This window comes from Hemicordylus capensis, chromosome 2 (genome assembly GCF_027244095.1).
Source record: "Hemicordylus capensis ecotype Gifberg chromosome 2, rHemCap1.1.pri, whole genome shotgun sequence".
NCBI classification, from domain to species: domain Eukaryota; kingdom Metazoa; phylum Chordata; class Lepidosauria; order Squamata; family Cordylidae; genus Hemicordylus; species Hemicordylus capensis.
Window position 1 is genome coordinate 303,167,773 of NC_069658.1, and position 17,787 is coordinate 303,185,559.

General features: G+C 48.3%; 1 protein-coding gene across 9 annotated transcripts in view; it reads right to left on the reverse strand.

The window, feature by feature from the left end:
- The window catches only part of COL7A1 (collagen type VII alpha 1 chain), a 216,234-nt gene that overhangs the window by 31,050 nt on the left and 167,397 nt on the right, over positions 1–17,787 (reverse strand). For all 9 annotated transcript variants that reach the window (XR_008316932.1, XR_008316931.1, XM_053299561.1 and 6 more), the window contains 9 exons: positions 16,010–16,066; positions 15,712–15,783; positions 14,589–14,660; positions 14,068–14,103; positions 13,900–13,980; positions 13,649–13,702; positions 11,552–11,605; positions 11,402–11,464; positions 10,612–10,674 (listed from right to left, as the gene is read on the reverse strand). Coding sequence is in view for 7 of the 9 variants with exons in the window: in XM_053299561.1 (XP_053155536.1) it covers positions 10,612–10,674; positions 11,402–11,464; positions 11,552–11,605; positions 13,649–13,702; positions 13,900–13,980; positions 14,068–14,103; positions 14,589–14,660; positions 15,712–15,783; positions 16,010–16,066 (552 nt within the window). In the remaining 2 variants the exon portion in view is untranslated. The remainder of the gene's footprint in view (positions 1–10,611; positions 10,675–11,401; positions 11,465–11,551; positions 11,606–13,648; positions 13,703–13,899; positions 13,981–14,067; positions 14,104–14,588; positions 14,661–15,711; positions 15,784–16,009; positions 16,067–17,787) is intronic.

Consider the following 17,787-nt stretch of genomic DNA (forward strand, 5'->3'; position numbering starts at 1 on the left):
GAAAGCACCCTCACTCGCCCCAATGTAACCAGGTTTTTGTTTTGTTTTCTTGTTGTTTTTTGGTCATAGGGGCCTGTAATGTAATAAATTTGTTAGTGTCCCATACAAGTGTGGCGTAAACACATATCATGGTAGCAGCAGTGTTATGGACATGGTTATAAGGCTGTGACTCAGCCTCTAAGGGAGGAAACTTCTGCAGAAAAACAGGTTGCTCACCTGTAACTGATGATCTGGAAGAGATCCGTTGTATTCATAACAATGGGTTCTGCGCCTGCGCAGTGACCTCACGGACCGATTAGCTAGCTCCTCGCTCCGCCCCTAACTGCCCTGCACGAGACCGTGCTCTCCTCATCCCTGGCAGTTGGGGTGTGTCTCTTTCAGTTTCTGGTGGACTGACAGTCATTTTTCTCTAGTCCTCTGAAACCCAACCTGGTCCTGCTCGAAAACCATGGGGAGGTCTGGGCGGGTCTTATGAATACAACAGATCTCTTCCAGATCATCAGTTACAGGCGAGCAACCTGTTTATCTGGATAGTGATCCGTTGCATTCATAACAATGGGTGATTAGCCAGCTGCTACCCTGGTGGTGGGCAGTATCTACGGCAGGACCCTCTTCAGTACACTCCGCCCAAACTCTCCTTCCTTTGATTGCCGCAGGTCCACCGCATAATGCCGAATGAAGGGTTGGTTTGACGTCCAAGTTGCTGCTTTGCATATATCCTTCATCGACACACCGGCCAAATCCGCTGCAGAGGAGGCATAGGCTCTCGTAGTGTGAGCTGTGATAGCCCCTGGTGGTACCTTGCCTTGCGCAGTATAAGCTAGCTTTACTGCCTTCACAATCCACTGTGCCAACCTCTGTCGTGAGACCTGCTTTCCCTTAACCGAGCCCGTGTACAAGACAAACAGTCTCCTAGTCCGCCTAATAGACTTAGTGGCGTCCAAGTAGTATAGGAGCGCTCTACGGACATCCAGAGTATGCATCTCCTTTTCTAGTCGTGATTCCGGGCTCTGGAAAAATGTTGGAAGAATTATATCCGCATTAATGTGGAAATCAGACGTTACCTTGGGGCGGAACTTTGGATCCAGCTGAAGAGAGACCTTATGCGGAAAAACTTGCATGTATGGTTTGTCCATTCTGAGAGCAGCTAGCTCGCCTACCCTCCGTGCCGTCGTTATCACTATTAAGAAGGCTGTCTTAATGGTAAGAAGACGCAAGGAGGCCGTCGCCATAGGTTCAAACGGCGGCTGAGTCAGCGCCTGTAGCACCAAAGTCAAATCCCACTGCTGATGTGGGCGCCGAATTGGTGGGTACAGATTATTTAACCCCTTCAGAAATTTTTTGCATTCCGGATGGGAAAACACCGTAGACTTGTCCCATCCCCCATGCTCTGAAGAGATTGCTGAGAGGTGTACCCTCAAAGAGGCATTCACCAAGCCCATCATTTTGAGGGTTGTCATATACAGTAACACTTGAGTTACCGATGCTCGCCTCGGTAAGAAACCACGCTCCCTAGTGTAGAGTTTAAAACGTCTCCACTTACTGTCGTAGTTGCGTCGAGTCGACCTCTTTCTAGTGTTTAATAGAATCTTCCTTAGTAACCTATGCGCCACGCTGTGAGCCGAAGCATCTCTACTTGGGGATGATTTATCGCCCCTGAATCTTGAGACAACAAGTTCGGCTGATTGGGAAACTTGTGGTATACTCCCCTCGACATACGCAGCACTGTTGAAAACCATTGTTGTCTGGGCCACCATGGCGTTATCAAAATGGCCTTCGTGCTGTCCCTGAGCAATTGCGCCACCGCCCTCGATATTAGTGGTTGCGGTGGAAACAGGTAAAAAAGACTTTTCGTCCATCTGTACTGGAAAGCGTCCCCTTTGGATCCCGTGCCTACTCCCGCACGAGAGCAATATGTTGGACACTTTGTGTTTGCAGCCGTCGCAAACAGATCCACAGTCGGCCATCCCCATCTGTTGAATAGTGCCGACAGACAGTCCATATTCATCTCCCACTCGTGTTGCTGGTTGTATACCAGGGCCCTGCTCAGTCCATCTGCCTGAACGTTGTCCACCACTCTTATGTGTTTTGCCATCAGAATTATGTCCCGAGCAATACACCAATTCCAGATGTTTTGACTCAGCACACACAGCACCCGAGAGACCGTACCCCCCTGCTTGTTTAGGTACGCCATTGCGGTGGTATTGTCCAGGTGGATCTGCACCACCTTCCCGTGCAGTAGGGATTGAAATGCCCTTAGGGCCAAGAACACTGCAAGAAGTTCCAGGTAGTTTATGTGTTTTTTCGCCTGTAGACTTGTCCACCGCCCCTGAATCTGATGATGTAGGCAATGTGCTCCCCATCCCTGTAGGGAGGCATCCGCTGTCACACTGCATGTCGGTGTGAGCGGTTGGTAAGGCATGCCTGAAAGCAAGTTGCTTGCAAGTGTCCACCATTTCAAGGACCTTAGTACCGCACATGGGAACGTAAGCCATTTGTTTTGGCTGTCGCGATTTGGTCGAAAGTTCATCAGAAACCAAGTCTGTAGAGGTTGCATATGCAGCCTTGTATTGCAAACAGTCGTATTGCATGATGCCATGAGCCCTAGGAGCCTCTGAATCGACACAGCCCTTTGCTTGGGCTGCTGTTGGAAAAGGTGTATAAGCTCCTTGATCTGGGCATACCTGGACTCCGGCAGATAAGCCCTTTTCTCTTGCATGTCTAAAATCGCACCAATGTAGTCGACCCGCCTCTGGGGCTGCAACCTTGACTTCTTTTGGTTCACCGTGATTCCTAGGTCCCTCAGAAGAGTGAGCACATACTGGACTTGGGAAAGTAACCTCTCTCTTTTGTCGCTGACCAGGAGCCAATCGTCCAAGTATGGATACACCACTATCCCTTGGGTCCTTAAGAAAGCAACCACAGCCACCATGACCTTGGTAAACACTCTTGGCGCTGTGGACAGGCCGAATGGCAAAACCTGATACTGGTACGCTGTATTTCCTACGGTGAACCGCAGGTACTTGCGATGTCCTTCGCGAATACCTATATGAAAATAGGCATCCTTCAAGTCCAAAGTGACAGCCCACTCTTCTTGCACAAGAAGATGTAAAATGCCTTGTAGTGTTATCATCCTGAATTTTCTCGTGTCTACATACCAGTTCAGTTGCCTTAAGTCCATTATTGCCCTTATGCCCCCGTCCTTCTTGGGGACTTGGAAATAATGGGAATAGAATCCTTGCATTCTGTCCACCCACCTCACCGGCACAATTGCCTGCTTTTCCAACAACACTTGTACTTCCTCCATCAGTACCTGGGTTGACCTGGTATAGGTTATTCCTTGAAAAGGTGGCAAAGCCTTTAACTCTATCGCGTAGCCACACTTTATGATTTTCAATACCCATTGATCTGATGTTATATTGTGCCACGCTTGCGCGTGACTGGCCAGCTTGATGTTAGTGCTGACCTGCACAAGACCGTTGTTGTGGGCCTTGGGTTCCCGAACTTCTAGTGTTGTTGTTAGCATAGGAAGTGGATGGACCATCCCATCAAAGAGACTGCTTATGTTGGTCCTTGCCCGGCTTCTGTCCTTTCTGGTGCTGGGCATAGGGCTTATTGCATTGATAAGGCTTATACTGCCGTTTATAGTCCCTTCTGTCCTGTCTGTATCTGGAGCGGCCTTGCTGACGTCCATAAGTGAAGTTTTTTGATGTCTGATTACTCACTGCTGCCATGAACGTCTTGGCAGTGAACTTTGATTGTTTCCACGACTGCATAGTGGAATCTGTCGTCTCGGCAAAGAGCCCTTTGCCATCAAATGGTAAGTGTTCTATTTTATCGCGCATGTCCTGCTGCAAAGTTGTTGATCGTAGCCACGCATGGCGTCTCAAGGTAATAGCAGTGGTCATTGCACGTGACTCAGTCTCTGCTGCATGTTTAAACGTGCTCAGTAAATGCCGCGTAATGACTGTCACTTTCTCATATGTCCTTTTAAAATTCTCCTGAAATTCCTCAGGTGACATCGTTGCTGAATCTTGGAACAGTGTGTCCCAAATGTGGTGACCATATCTCGTCAAACAAGCCGAGTAATTAGCGATCTTGATTGCCAAACTTGACATAGCATAGACCTTCCGTCCCAGAACATCAAGCTTTCTGCCCTCCTTATCACCGGGCGTCGAATGCCGCGCTCCCTCTTTCGAAGAGGCGCACTCTATAACCAAAGAATTTGGTTCCGGGTGCTTCACAAGGTAGCCACAGTCAGTCTCTTGCACCCGATATAGGCCCTCAAGTTTACGTGAGGTAGCTGTCGATGTTTGTAGGACCTCCCACGCAGTCTGTGCCGCTTTTGTTATTGCTGGTATCATGGGCAAAGCAACTGGGTGAGACACTTTAGCACGTGCCATCATATTATATACAGGATCCTTAAGGTCCATCTCAGGCTGCCTCAATTCAAGGCCCAATGTTTCCGCCATCTCACGTATCTGAATGTGATACGCCTTTAGCTCCTCCGATGGCGAAACCGAAGTATGCGGGGCTACATCGGATGGTAGTTCAGGTTCCATAGGCTCTTCTGGAATGGAAGGGTCGTCCTCATCAGTCCCCGTAGAATCCGAAGAATCCGCATCTCCGGAATCCGGCATCTCCAATGGTGCAACTGGCACTTTTGGTTGTTGTGCTGCTGGAGGTGCAGATGTCGCTACTGGAATGCTGGCGGATAAAGTTTCCACAGCAGACACTACTGCAGGTTGAGTTGCCACAGCCCGCAACTGTTGCTGCGCCTTCCATATCTTGTAATCCGCGTAGTCCACTGGATAAATTGCCGGTGGGGTATGTGTGAAACCGCATGCGTGATTAGATTGTGCAACAGTCCGCTGGGTAAAACACGTAGCTGGTGGGCATACAAACATCGGAGACGGCCCCGTCACTGTCGCCCTATCCACCATAGGTGGTCTCTGCGTATGCATTGGGCTAGTTGCTGCTGAAACATGTTGCACTGGCCTCAACACAGCCGGCAAATGTAGTGGTACACGCTGTGAGGATCCCGACGGAGTCCTCGGTACCGGCAGTAGCGATGGAGTACTCGGTACCGACAGAACTCTCACTCCCCGATCCGGGAAACCAAGGAAAGTAGGCTCAGTCGGTGTTGTATCTGTCGACTCCAAAAGGGCTAGTAAGTCCCTTCTCGCTCCAGATCCTGCCGCTATCTCCCTCTCTGTTGCATCTTCCCCGAAATCCAGAAAGTCCTCCGACCTGTACTCCTGTCCCGGAGTTATGGCTGGAGAGACCAGCGGGGTTCGAGCTGGTGTAAGTTCCATCGCACCCCGTCGATGTTGAAAAGATCTTGTGGCTGCCTGCTCTATATTTTCTGGAATCAAAGCATCCCTCGACATCGAAGCCGATACCGAATCGGCAGTCGATACCGTGCATGGTAAGGCAAGCATCCTGTCCTGCATTTGCGACACCGACCTTGTCAGTGTAGAAGACGCTGGCATTGATGGGGAATTCGCAGCCGACACCACGTTATGTGTCGATGCCGAGAACATTGGCGCATTCAGCTGCGGTTGTGTGACTGTCGACATCGATACCGACATCGACTCCATCGGCGCCTGTAAACCTTGACTCTCTCTCGATACCGAGTTCCACGGTGTCGAAGCTGTCGACTCAGCAGAGTCCCAATCATCGCAATCTGATTGGAGCGGCAATGGAGACGGAGTTCGACTATGGACCCGAGTCTTCTTAGTCCTTTTTCGAGGGGGCGAAGACCCCTGATCCTCCTCTGTAGACGATTTTTGCTTGTGCCACTTATGCCGGTGACGTTTTTTCTTTGCATCAGCCGGTTGCTTAAACTCAGCAGACACAGTGGCTTTCGACTGCCTACCGGCAGAGTCCACCGTAGGAGTGCTTGCTTTCGGCATCGAAGGATGGTTTGTCTTCGACATCGTGGTCGACATCGAAGCGGTCCTCGACATCGATGTCGACGGTCTAGGGGTCGGCGGGCGCAGCGCATCATCATATAGCGCCGCCCGAAGCCTTAGCGCTCGATTCTTCAAGGTTTGCTTTGAAAATGACGAGCAAATTCTACAACCTGCGGGGTTGTGCTGCTCTCCCAGACACAACAAGCAGGCATCGTGCGTATCAGTTGAAGGCAGTTTCGCATTGCACTCCGTGCAGCGTTTGAAAGTCGTTTTGGGTCTGTCCTTAGTCGACATGGCCTCAGCCATCCCACTATCGTAACGTTCGTTTTTATGCTTTCTACGTCCTTGTGGGTGATCCAAATTCAAGTCCAAATACAGTCCAAATTTCCTAAAACCAATTCGTCGTCCTAATCCGTTCCTAGTCTTTTACCAATAAATCAATTCACTAACTAGCCGAGGAGCTAACAGTCCGAGGTGTTGACGCAATGGCGGTCAAACAGAAACTGGAAGAGACACGCCCCAACTGCCAGGGATGAGGAGAGCACGGTCTCGTGCAGGGCAGTTAGGGGCGGAGCGAGGAGCTAGCTAATCGGTCCGTGAAGTCACTGCGCAGGCGCAGAACCCATTGTTATGAATGCAACGGATCACTATCCAGATAATGAAGGATGCCATATAGCTGGCCCGAGGAGCATTTTTCCTCCCTCCATTCGCCCTTTACACCTGGGAGGTTCCAAGGAAGGAAAAGGGCATTTGTCAATATGACCCCTAGAGGGCCATGCATTATTGCACCCTCACAAAATGGGCTCTTTGGCAAAGGTGCAGGAAGGGCCCTCCTAGGTTTGCTAGGACGAGCTGCTTATAAGCCAGCCAACCAAGCTTAGTGCAAACAGCTCTTGTGGCAAGGGTTAAAAACTCCAAAAGGGTGAGGAGTTAGGCCTAGGGAGGGGAGAGGGGGCCACTGCCTAGGCAGGTCTGTGGCCATAGGGAAGATGCTTGCTGGCCTTGATCTTATCCAGAGTGGTGTACTACATACTTGAGTTTATCCTCACAACAACCCTGTGAAGCAGGCCAAGCTGAGAGAAGTGACTGGCCCAGAATCACCCAGCAAGCACCACGGCTGAATGGGGATTCGAACCCGGAACTCCCCGGTCTCAGACCAGCACTCCAACCTCTACACCACACTCTCACCAGTTTTGGCGGGCTCTCCAAGCTGAGGCTGCAGCGACTGGAACAGCTCCCGTTCCCCACATGGTTGGTTGCAGCAGTCCTGGGCTAGACCCAGGCGCTTTGCCTCACTGCTAGAAACAGAGCTCCTGGGTCCATGGCTGCCTCATGGAGACAAGGATCAGGCATCTGAAGGGGCGATTGATTGTGCTGAGGCCAGGGCTGCAGAGGTGAATGGGCAGGTGATGAACGGGTCCAAAACCTGGAGCAGAAGCCTCCTTTGGAGTTGCTGCGCCCAGGGGCGTAGCTATAATTGAGCAAAGGGGTTCAAAGAACCCGGGCCCCCCAACTCCTGAGGGCCCTTCAGTTCCACCCTTCCCTATTTTCTCCATTATCTCCCTCACTCAGAGGGGCCGCCAGAGAGAGGGTTGAACACGGGCCCCTTTTCCCCTAGCTACGCCCCTGGCTGTGCCCCAAAGCTTGTGGAGGAAGAACCACCAATATCTCTGAGAGGGGGGAGAGACTCTCTGGGCTGCCTTTTGCAGAAAGCACCTGTGGCATTCCTGCCCCTTTTTGTTCCTCAGAGGATCCCTGCTGCTTTGAATGATATCTTGAAGATAAGCCTTAAGAGCCAGGAGGGAGGGAAGGGGGGACAGAAGGGAGGATTCAGAGGAACAGAGAATCAAGGGCGTTGTTGTTGTTTTAACGGCTTAATTAGGCAAGCTGCTAGGCTAATTGGGGGGACCCACCTTTGAGCTGTCCGCCCCATGGAAAGAGCTCACCATTTTTGCTTTGTCCGGTTCCCTCAGTGCATTGTTTTATTCTTCCCAGCGCTGTCGTTTTTGGTGGGCTTTTTATTGTAGGCTGCATTTTCTCTGCTGACAGAGTTGCTGTTGCAAGGCCTCCTGCCGCTTCCTCCTTCGCACCCCCTTCCCTCAGGACTCCACCTGAGTTTGGGGGTGGATTAGCCAGGGGGATTGCCTCTGAAGCCAAAGCCGCTGTGATTCGGCACTCTAGCAGAAAGAAGGGCCCTAAAGCCTCTGCCTGCCTTTTTTCCTCCCTGGCAGGGCCGGACTGGGGGCACTGAGAGGACATGCAGACTCACAGCCTGAGGGCGGGAGACTGGCTGGAACCTCCTTCTGTGGCTTGCATGTCGCCTTACACCGAGGCTCAGACCCAAGGGCAGGAGACTGGCTGCGATTTCATCCTGCTGGACGGCTCTTTGGAAGCTGGCAAGGACACGACTGGTGGTGGAGATCCGGGCCTTCTCGTGTCCCTGGGGAACACACTCCTCATTCTCCTCGCAGGAACAGAGACATTATAGGCATTCCTGTGCACTCCATACAGTTAGAGGAGTAGGAGAGGGGAAGAGGAGAGAGGATTGAGGAAGCAAAGCAGAGTAAAGATAAACAAATTCAGGTAAAAGAACAGCAAGGGAAGATTGGAGAGAAGAGAAAGTCTGCCTGGAGCAACACAGGACTGGGAGAGGAGAGGGGAGCTGGTCTGGTGGCAGCAAGCATGACTTGTTCCCTTAGCTAAGCAGGGTCTGCCCTGGTTGCATCTGAATGGGAGACTTGATGTGTGAGCACTGCAAGATATTTCCCTCAGGGGATGAAGCTGCTCTGGGAAGAGCAGAAGGTTTCAAGTTCCCTCCCTGGCTTCTCCAAGATAGGGCTGAGAGAGATTCCTTCCTGCAACCTTGGAGAAGCCGCTGCCAGTCTGTGAAGACAATAATGAGCTAGATAGACCAATGGTCTGACTCAGTATATGGCAGTTTCCTATGTTCCTATGTTTGACTGTAAGAACTGGGTGGGGTCATCCCCCTCAGGCTCTAGAGACTTCTATCTTTCAGCTAATTAGCATAGTCCTGCCTTGGAGCACGGGAGGGGGATAACCCATCGAGATGGCCTTGATTGCAACAACTGAGAAGATGTTGATACTGATGTTGAAGAGGAGGTCTTATTATGTTTAGAAGCAACTGCACATCAAGACATCTTCTTAGTGTTTCCGCTTTTTGTGGAGTTTATGGTGCCCGTCCTTAGAGAGATCATACAGCTTCTTAAAAACCTCCTTAGAGTGCTCCAATTCAACAGGTGTGGAATGGGAGGCTGTTTCTGGCAAGAACTTAGATCCAAAGTCAACTTCAAATGTTGATGGTCAGACAAGACCAAAGGGGTTGCCAGTAACAGGGAAGGTGGCATTGGGGTAGGAGGGAGCAACACACTTTCATATAGGGCAGCCCTAAGTCGCAATTCCTTATTTTTTTTAGTCTGCTTAGAGAATGAAAGGCAAATCTTACAAGTACGGACAATGTGGTCTTATCCTAAGCACAAAAGGCACTGTTGAGGTTTATCGGAAGATGGTAGAGTGCTGCCACACAAAGTGCACTTTTAAAAAGTTTTCCAAGTGTCCATTAGGACAAAAAATGTTAAAGAAACCTTAATGCAGTCAAAAGTTGACTTAAACAGTTGACTTAAAACAAGTCAAAAGCTCAATAAATCCAAACAACCTTTTCTTTCTTGTAGGAACCAAGCTTGAATGAGGAGCAAACCTTCAGTGAGGCACACACATCGGCAGTTGAGAAGGAACTGAGCTAGAAGCAATCTGACGCTGAAAATACCGAGCACAAAAGGCAGAGCTACAGAGCACTTCAGGGAGCTATAAAATCCTTCCATGAAGGCTACTGCTCAGGTGCATGTTGTGAAGGATCCCAGATCACCTTAAATATCAGATTGTTATATGAAAATAGATTTTACTTAGTTCAAATAACCATCTCTTATTTCTGGCTTCAAAAACCATAATAACCAGTGCTATTCTCTTTCCCATTCTATTGTTCTAAAATCATAAACCTGCCTGAATAGACTGATTTGCTTTCATCCTAGCTGCAAACAACTGGGTTTTCTAAGAAAGGTTACTAGAAGTAACTATATCCTAATGACTTAAGATGTTTAACTTGTTCTTTCTAGAATAGCTGTGCAGAGACTGTACAGTATATGTAAGGTGCCATAAGATGCTGTGTGTGTGTGTGTGTGTGTGTGTGTGTGTGTGTGTGTGTGTATCTAGAACACACAGGGGGTAAGGTGGGGTGGGAGTAGGGAACATTGCACTGCATATGTGAGAACTAGGATGATATCAGCTGATAATCAATTGTTCAGTATGACACTGGGTGAGACAACAGCCTGAAGGAGGTATGGGGCCTGATGTCTTAAGTGTATATATAGGCTGCCTATGGAACTGCAAACTAGTTTTTACATCAGCACCAGCAGTCTTGTACTGGGTCCAACATGCTCACATAGTCTCCAGCTGGCTGGGCAAGACCATGGTGCTTCTAAGGACAACTGAGCATCATCTGCTTTGGTAAGCAACTAATAAGCTTCCATAACTATTATTCTCAAAGCAGTCCAACATGTACATAAGAGAGATGTGCCACAATACTGAGAAAGGCCACAAGGGGCAGCTATCAAAGTCCTCCTAGCCTTGAGCCTAATGAACACAGCAAACCTCACCTCTCCTCAGTGCAAGTATAACTCACCCTGTCCCCTTTCTCTCCTTGGTCACCTTTGGATCCTTGCTGCCCATCAAATCCCCTGTCACCCTATAAACAAAGACATATTGATAAAGCTTATAAGAGGAGCAATTTTTACAAGTTTACTTCTACTTTCAGGGTCTATAATAATAAAGTTTCATAAAGACAGAAACCTCACTAGGCAGTTTCAGTGCTGACAAAGACAACATTCACTCTGTGGCTTGGAGGCTGCGACCAAGAGATGGTGTAGAAAAATGGAGTAATCTACTACTACTGTCACAGGTCAGTAAGTAAAAAAGCACCTAGCAGTGCTGAATAAAGTAGCAAGAACAAAATATCATTCCTGCTACATCAGGTTGTAAGATTCTGAATGTCAAGATAATATAAAACATGTTAGAAACCTACCTGCCATTTACCAGAATCAATGTGCAGTAATCTGCAGCTGAAGGGAACTTTTTATAGTACAGCAACACCTCTGACAATAAGCAGTCCATCTTAAAGCAGAGGAACTGTCAGAAGTGATGACAGAAGTGTCCTCTCATCAATCTGCTGGGCTGGCCCAGCGGCCAGTTCTTAGGAGAAGCCTTCATGTCAGTGGCTTTATATAGCACGGCTATCTCTATTAGCAGCATTGGTGAAATCCAGTTAGCCGTTTTATAACTGTGTAACTAGAATCTTCGGCAAAGAAACACTTGGACCTGGACACAATAGTCTCTGCACTGCTATCTCTTGTGTAGTACTTGTGATAACCCTAGCTTTTCCTTTTATCCCCATATTAATGTTCTCTACTGCTTACCTTGGGTCCTATGAGGCCCTCCTTCCCAGGAATTCCTGGGGTTCCGGACATGCCCATTTCTCCCTAGGAAATCAAAGCAGAAGGTAGGTTGACCTGACCAAGGATTCTTCCAACTATTCTGCCTGGTCAGAATGCACTATGAACACTTACAGGCTCACCCTTCCGTCCAGCAAGTCCCATTCGGCCTGGCAGGCCTGGCTCTCCCTAAGACAGACAAAGAGAAGGATGCATCAGTGGGAGAGAACAAGGCAAAGAAAAAGCTGACTTGGTGGAACTTTTGTGCAGAGCCCCAGTGCTGCTGGAACAGCCTTCAGGCTCATCTTCACAGCAGAGAGAGGAGCAAGAGGAGGGAGAAACACATGGCACAGCAGTGGTTCTGGTCTCCCTGCCTAGCTTGTACTGAAGAGGAGAAGTTGGCAGCTGAGAAGGCACTAGCTGGGACCAAGCTGAGCGAGGCAGTATTCCCTCAGAGCCTGAGGGACATGAATTTTAAGTCACAACTAAAAGGCTTGAAGGTAATGAGCCTAAAGCTACTTTCTTCTTTCCTTTGAACCATTTCTTAGTGGTCTTAGGTCCTTAGGAAGCCAACTTGCCCGAAGAAGGAAGATAGTCACTTTTAAAAAAACAAAGCAGAGATGAATTAAGAGGGGAAAAGGAGATAGAATGCAGTACAGAAGGAAAAGTCTTGAAGACTAGTGAAAGGAAAGTTTGAGAAGTGATTAGCTCAGGAGCAGGCTAGACAGAAGAACTGGGAGGGATCTCCCCACAAGAGACTCTTAAAGTCTTTCTCATTTACACAGTCCTGCCTCTTCAGTGAGTGGGTGCAGATAAACCACTGTGAATGCCCTCCTCCACCAGCAGAGAAAAAACTAGCTACTGACTTGGTGTATTTGGCTCTTGTGCTCTTTCGTTGAGAGATTGCTTTCCTCTAAGAGGTCCGACAAAACTCATTCTTCCCAATTTGCAACCACTCTTCAAGAAATGCCACTCAAGACTAGATGTAACAGGGAAGCCATATTTGTTGGCCATCTGTCTGCCTCATTTGTGTATAAAGAGTGTGTGTCTGATCAAAAAGGGCTAATGGGTGAGGGGAGCTGAACCCTTCCCTGCCTTCTCCTTGCACTCTATGGCTTTAGGCACTTTTCTTTTAGCCTGACTCTCACACAGAAAGTGAGTTGGGCTGGAAGAGAAGTGCCTAGGTGGATAACCTGAGGGGAGATTAGGTAGGTTCAGTTTCCCTCCTCAGTGCACCCCTTCTGATATAAAAAGCACTTGAGAAGTGAGCACTTGTGGCCAGGAGCCACTCATGAAGAGATGCTGTTTGGATGAAGCAGTGCCCTCACGTGGGGGTTGTACATGCAGCCACGATCACAGACATTTCAGCAGCTGCATATTCAGTCCCCACATAGAAGTGTTGCTTCATACAATTGGCATCTCCATCTTAGCACTGCCCGACTCTGGACTCAACAGCAGCCCCATTCACACCTGGAATGCTTGCTTGGGGGCTGCCAGCTAGTGTGAACTGGCCCAATTTTGCCAGGCATGCACTTGTTGGGAAGTCATGATGGATAGCAGGTTCCTAAAAAGTCTATATCTTGAATTCTTTCAGCCAGGGACATTTGCGCAGGTGCAAAGCCTACATTGTGAAAGATACTGGATCACCGCTAAGATCATCATGTGTGAAGTGGCCCCAACTGACTTCTCAGTGGTAATCCTCAGCAGGGCCGGACTGGGGGCACTGAGAGGGTGCTGGAATGTATGTGGGGAGGGCGCTAGAATGTATATAGGGAGGGCGCCAGTTTTTGAGCAGAATAGGTAATTAAGGGTGAGAGTTGGGGTGCAGGGGCACCGCGTGGGTAGGACGCACCGGGAATATGCCCTGTTGACCTAATGGCCAGTCCGAGCCTGATCCTCAGAGGCCAATTCAGTCCCAGTAGAGATCATCTCAAGCAGTCAGCACAGACAACAAGGCTGACTTCAAGTGAGGTTGTGCTCCAGATTCTTTCCCACATCTCTTTTCTAAGCTATTAACACTGGAAAGCAGAGAGAAGACCTTGAGGCTATTCACATGATTGTAGAAAATCGGGCTAGCCTCCGCTAAGCCCGCTCTCCTTGCTCACCCTCCCCAGGTGGGTCTCTTTGATGAGTGAGACCCACCTCCTTGTCTTCTTGGTAGAAACAGTGTCTCCCTAATACCATCCATGCCTGGTAATGCAAAGGGAATCAAAGAGGGACTCAGGAACTCACCTTCTCCCCTTTATCTCCATCCTGGCCACAGGCTCCTTTCATTCCTCGGTCCCCCTAAAACAGGGAGATGAGAAAAACAACACCATAAGTTAGCTTTCATCTAGCACTTTTTAGAGTACTACAGTGCTTAGCCTCAAATAATACACAGCTAGGCTGTGGCAGAACTAAGGCATATCTTAGTTTGGAAAGGCTGTCTCAAGGTAACAGGAAGATTCACAAAATAGAGGAAATCATGCCATGCCATGCCACACCTTTGGACCTCGCATTCCAATAGGCCCCATGTCTCCTTTCTCTCCTCTAGTTCCTAGAATACCATCCTTTCCGGGTAGACCCTGGAGGGATAAAGACAAAAAGTAAGACAATGTGACTTTGACCTGCACAAGCAAGGGCAGAAACAGCGGCAAATGACAAGGCCTCACCGGCTCCCCTGGCTCTCCAGATTCACCAACTTCACCCTGTTCAAAGGCAGACATAGAATATGAAGGTTAGAAGTGCAGTAGGCTCATGTGTTAGCAAACAAACCTGCATACATACAACAAAGACTGAAGGTTACAGGTGTTCACTGGACCATTTCAACTTCCAAAATTAAGTGTGTGCCACTCTAGCAACAAAGGTTAAAATACTGAAATAGCTCAACAGTCACACTCCTATTTATCAGTGTGGGTCTTCCAAAGTCTTATGATTAGCAAGAGGGCATCTTAGATGGTTTTTCCATTTTGCTGCCATCTTTGAATTTCCACACATGCATTGCTCATTCTAATAAGGCAGCACTCTTGAATCTCCAATAATATGAATCACAACAAACTAGCACCAGAATGGACTTTTGAAGGTAAACCACAGCTGTTTATACATCAGCAGATGTGGATACAGCTTAGACATGTTCCTCCATGTGAATTTTGTTGGTGAATATGTAGCCACAGATGATCAGATAACCTCTTACCTTCTGCCCGCCAGGACCTCGTGCGCCTGGGAATCCTGTTGACCCCTTCTCTCCTTGCTCACCTTTCACTCCCTGTAAGTAAAAAGCATCAGTTACTACAAAGTGTAACAGCAAAAAGAAGATTCCCACACAATTCCTGTTGTCGGAGTAACAAAAACAATATCCAAATCACAGGAGACCCTCTTTATTCATGGGAGTTCCGTTCCCACCAGTTAGCATGAATAAGAAAACCACGAATAAAGAAACCTTACCCCATGGGAATCCAGGAGTTAGGCTCCTTACTCTAAAAAAACAGAGGGAACCTCACCTCAGAGGGAACAGTGCTGGCAAAGCACAGCAAGCCAGCCACAGTGTGGTATAATGACATTACGGCCTGGTGCCCAGGCAACAGGCCATGAGGTCACAATACTGCACCATGGCTGGCAAAGGTGGATGGGGTCATGGAGGCCAGCAGCAGCAGCTGAGCACAGTGGGAATGGGGGCCAATTTGGATACGGGCTTCTGCCAACGTTGCAACACCACTGCACGAGACTATCCAGATTCAAGGGATAGGAGTTTGTCTACTCTGCCTGTGCTTTTACTTGCAATACGTCCTCTACAGCTCAGAGAGGGGTGGAGGAAAGGGTATACCTACAGAAATGCTACAGTGACATCAACTCTGCTCCTGCCATATATACATTATTTCCTTTTACTCTCAATAACTCTTTTCAAATATAGCAGTGATGGCTTCTGGATACATTTACAGAACCAAACTCTGAAACAACTTTGCAACAGTGTTTCCTGAAGTATTGCTTATAGTAGCAACCATCCTTGGTGCCATACACCCCAGGGACTTACATTTATAGAATAATATAGATTCGGCTCTATTTTTTGGCCTGGTCTGCCACACTTGCATTGGGCTCTGATTCCTAGAAGTGGGAGCTGAGACCAGCTTAGTCTTGAGATATGCACTCCAGACAAAATACTCCTACCACTTGGCCTAAGCTGGCACCTTGGCTTGGTCTGTGCATGAAATACAGCAGGAATATGGTGCATACCAGTTCAGCTCATAGCTTTCAGGCACAGGTATGCCATCTAGTCTCAATTCAGCATACATTTCCCCCTTCTCCATCTGCTCTGGTACCTTTTCTCCAGGGATGCCTTGGTCTCCTTTGTCACCTTTATCCCCTTCCATCCCTTTCAGGCCACGGTCTCCCTAGAGAAGAGTGAGAGATGAGGGAATTTCCAATAAATCACCATCAGTGTACGAAAAGTATACATAATGTAATACTGAGGTTGTATGGAACATCAAAAAGTGAAAGGAGAACTTTTTGTAAATACTAGAGATTCAAACATCAAGGCCGCAGGGTGACCTTGCTCAAGAGTTAAGTATGATTTGGGAAATCTTTTATCTAGGTTTTTAATGTATCCATGTCACTTACGGGCTCTCCTTTGTTCCCCCGAGCACCTGCTGGGCCCTCCAAAATGGCAGTATCACCCTGTATTTGAGAGAGAGAACATGGTAGCTGAGCAATTATCAAAGCAATCCATTTGGTTACAGCCCACGTTCCCACTGGCCTGCCCATGGTCATGTGATAAAAGATAATTTGCTGAGAACTGAGGAGGAGGGTGTGGGTCACGTGACTAAGGTGTAAAGGGGGAGGAGCCTAGCTACCTATCTGGAGGCAGAAGGCTAGATCAGCTTGTGAGTGTTCCGGAGCCTTCTTCACGCAGGTGTGAAGCCCATTTGTGTGATGGACAGAGACCACTTAGAAGAACTGGGAGAGAGCAGTTACCCCTCCAACTGTCAGGGATAAAGATTCTAAAGCTAATTTGCATAAGTGCTAGAGGAGCCACTGCCACCGCAGAAGCGGGTAAGGTCCCCTCTCACTGCCCTCCCCCACCGGCTGCCCTTAAAACACTCTGAAAGGATCTCCCCACCCCGTTGCTGTGTCTAGAATCTCTTTCCAAGACTCCGAACCAGTCACAATCGTTAATGTCGATGGCCGTGCAGTTTCTTTCTGTGGGCTCTCCAGGAGAGGGGCATTGTTTATCAATGTCACAGCTAATGACAACACTGGTGGTATATTGTGCAAAATATTGTGCTTTTTGTGCTTGTGTATCACTTTAACATTAGGCTTTGTGTCATTCACAGCAGCAGTGCTCTTTTTCATCTTTTTCTTGACACGCTCTGATTTGCTGTGCTCCCAAGTTCTTTTCTTGGCATCCCCCAGTGCCGAGGATGTCCTGTGCCTCAGTAGAGTGGAGAACTTCTCAGCATTCTCTATGAGCAATTGACATTTCAGACTTGCAAGCTTCGACTTGCCTCCCTGCAGGTTCTCCTCTGGAAGTTGCTCTGGGGTCTTGGGTACTCCCAGTCCCATATAAATCATTGGTGTTGACACTGTCAGTGTTAAGGTGCCTGTTGATACTGAAAGCAACTGGGTTGCTGGAGTTGCCATAGTAACCACAGTGGGGCGGAGGGCTAGATTAGAAAGTGCAGCTCTCAACCTGAGTCAGTGCCTGAATCTTTCATGTTTGCTTTGAAAATCCCAGGCAAATATTGCAAGAATGAAATTTGTGATTCTCAGCCAGACATATTAAACAAAGCTGGTGCTTGTCAGAAGCTGGAAACTTAGCTATGCATTCTGTGCACCTCTTAAAGGGCTTTCTGTCACACATGAATAATTCACTTTGTTTCTTAAATGTGAACTAATCACTCTCTCTTATGTAAATTCTCCCACAGGAGAAAGAAGCGCATGAAGAGTAAAGCTCCCTTGATCTGTTCAGCTGAGAGGTAAAAAGAGATCTGGAGGTGGTACGCAGCAATGGCTGCAATTCAACAGAAGCAGAGCCTGTGCGAACAATGTTGGTGCATTGCAAGGAGCTCTGGGAGTGTCCCGAGATCTCGACTGTATGAACACACTTCTTTATGTATTCTGGCGGGTGTGTGTGTGTGTGTGTGTGTGTGTGTCACAATAAGGATATTATCCTTCTAGTCTTAGCACAACTTGCTATAAGCAGGGCATATGGAGGTGTCTCAATATGTCAATGCAACTCATCAAGTGAATGGCATCAAGCTCTCTTTCCGGAGCCCAGTCTAATGGGCATCGCATGGAAATACACTGTTTGCTAAAGCAAGTCTGCCAGAGAAGAATGTATTTTTCCTGTCTCATTTGGCTTGGAAATCTTCAGTTATCAACAAGGCTACATTCAAAGT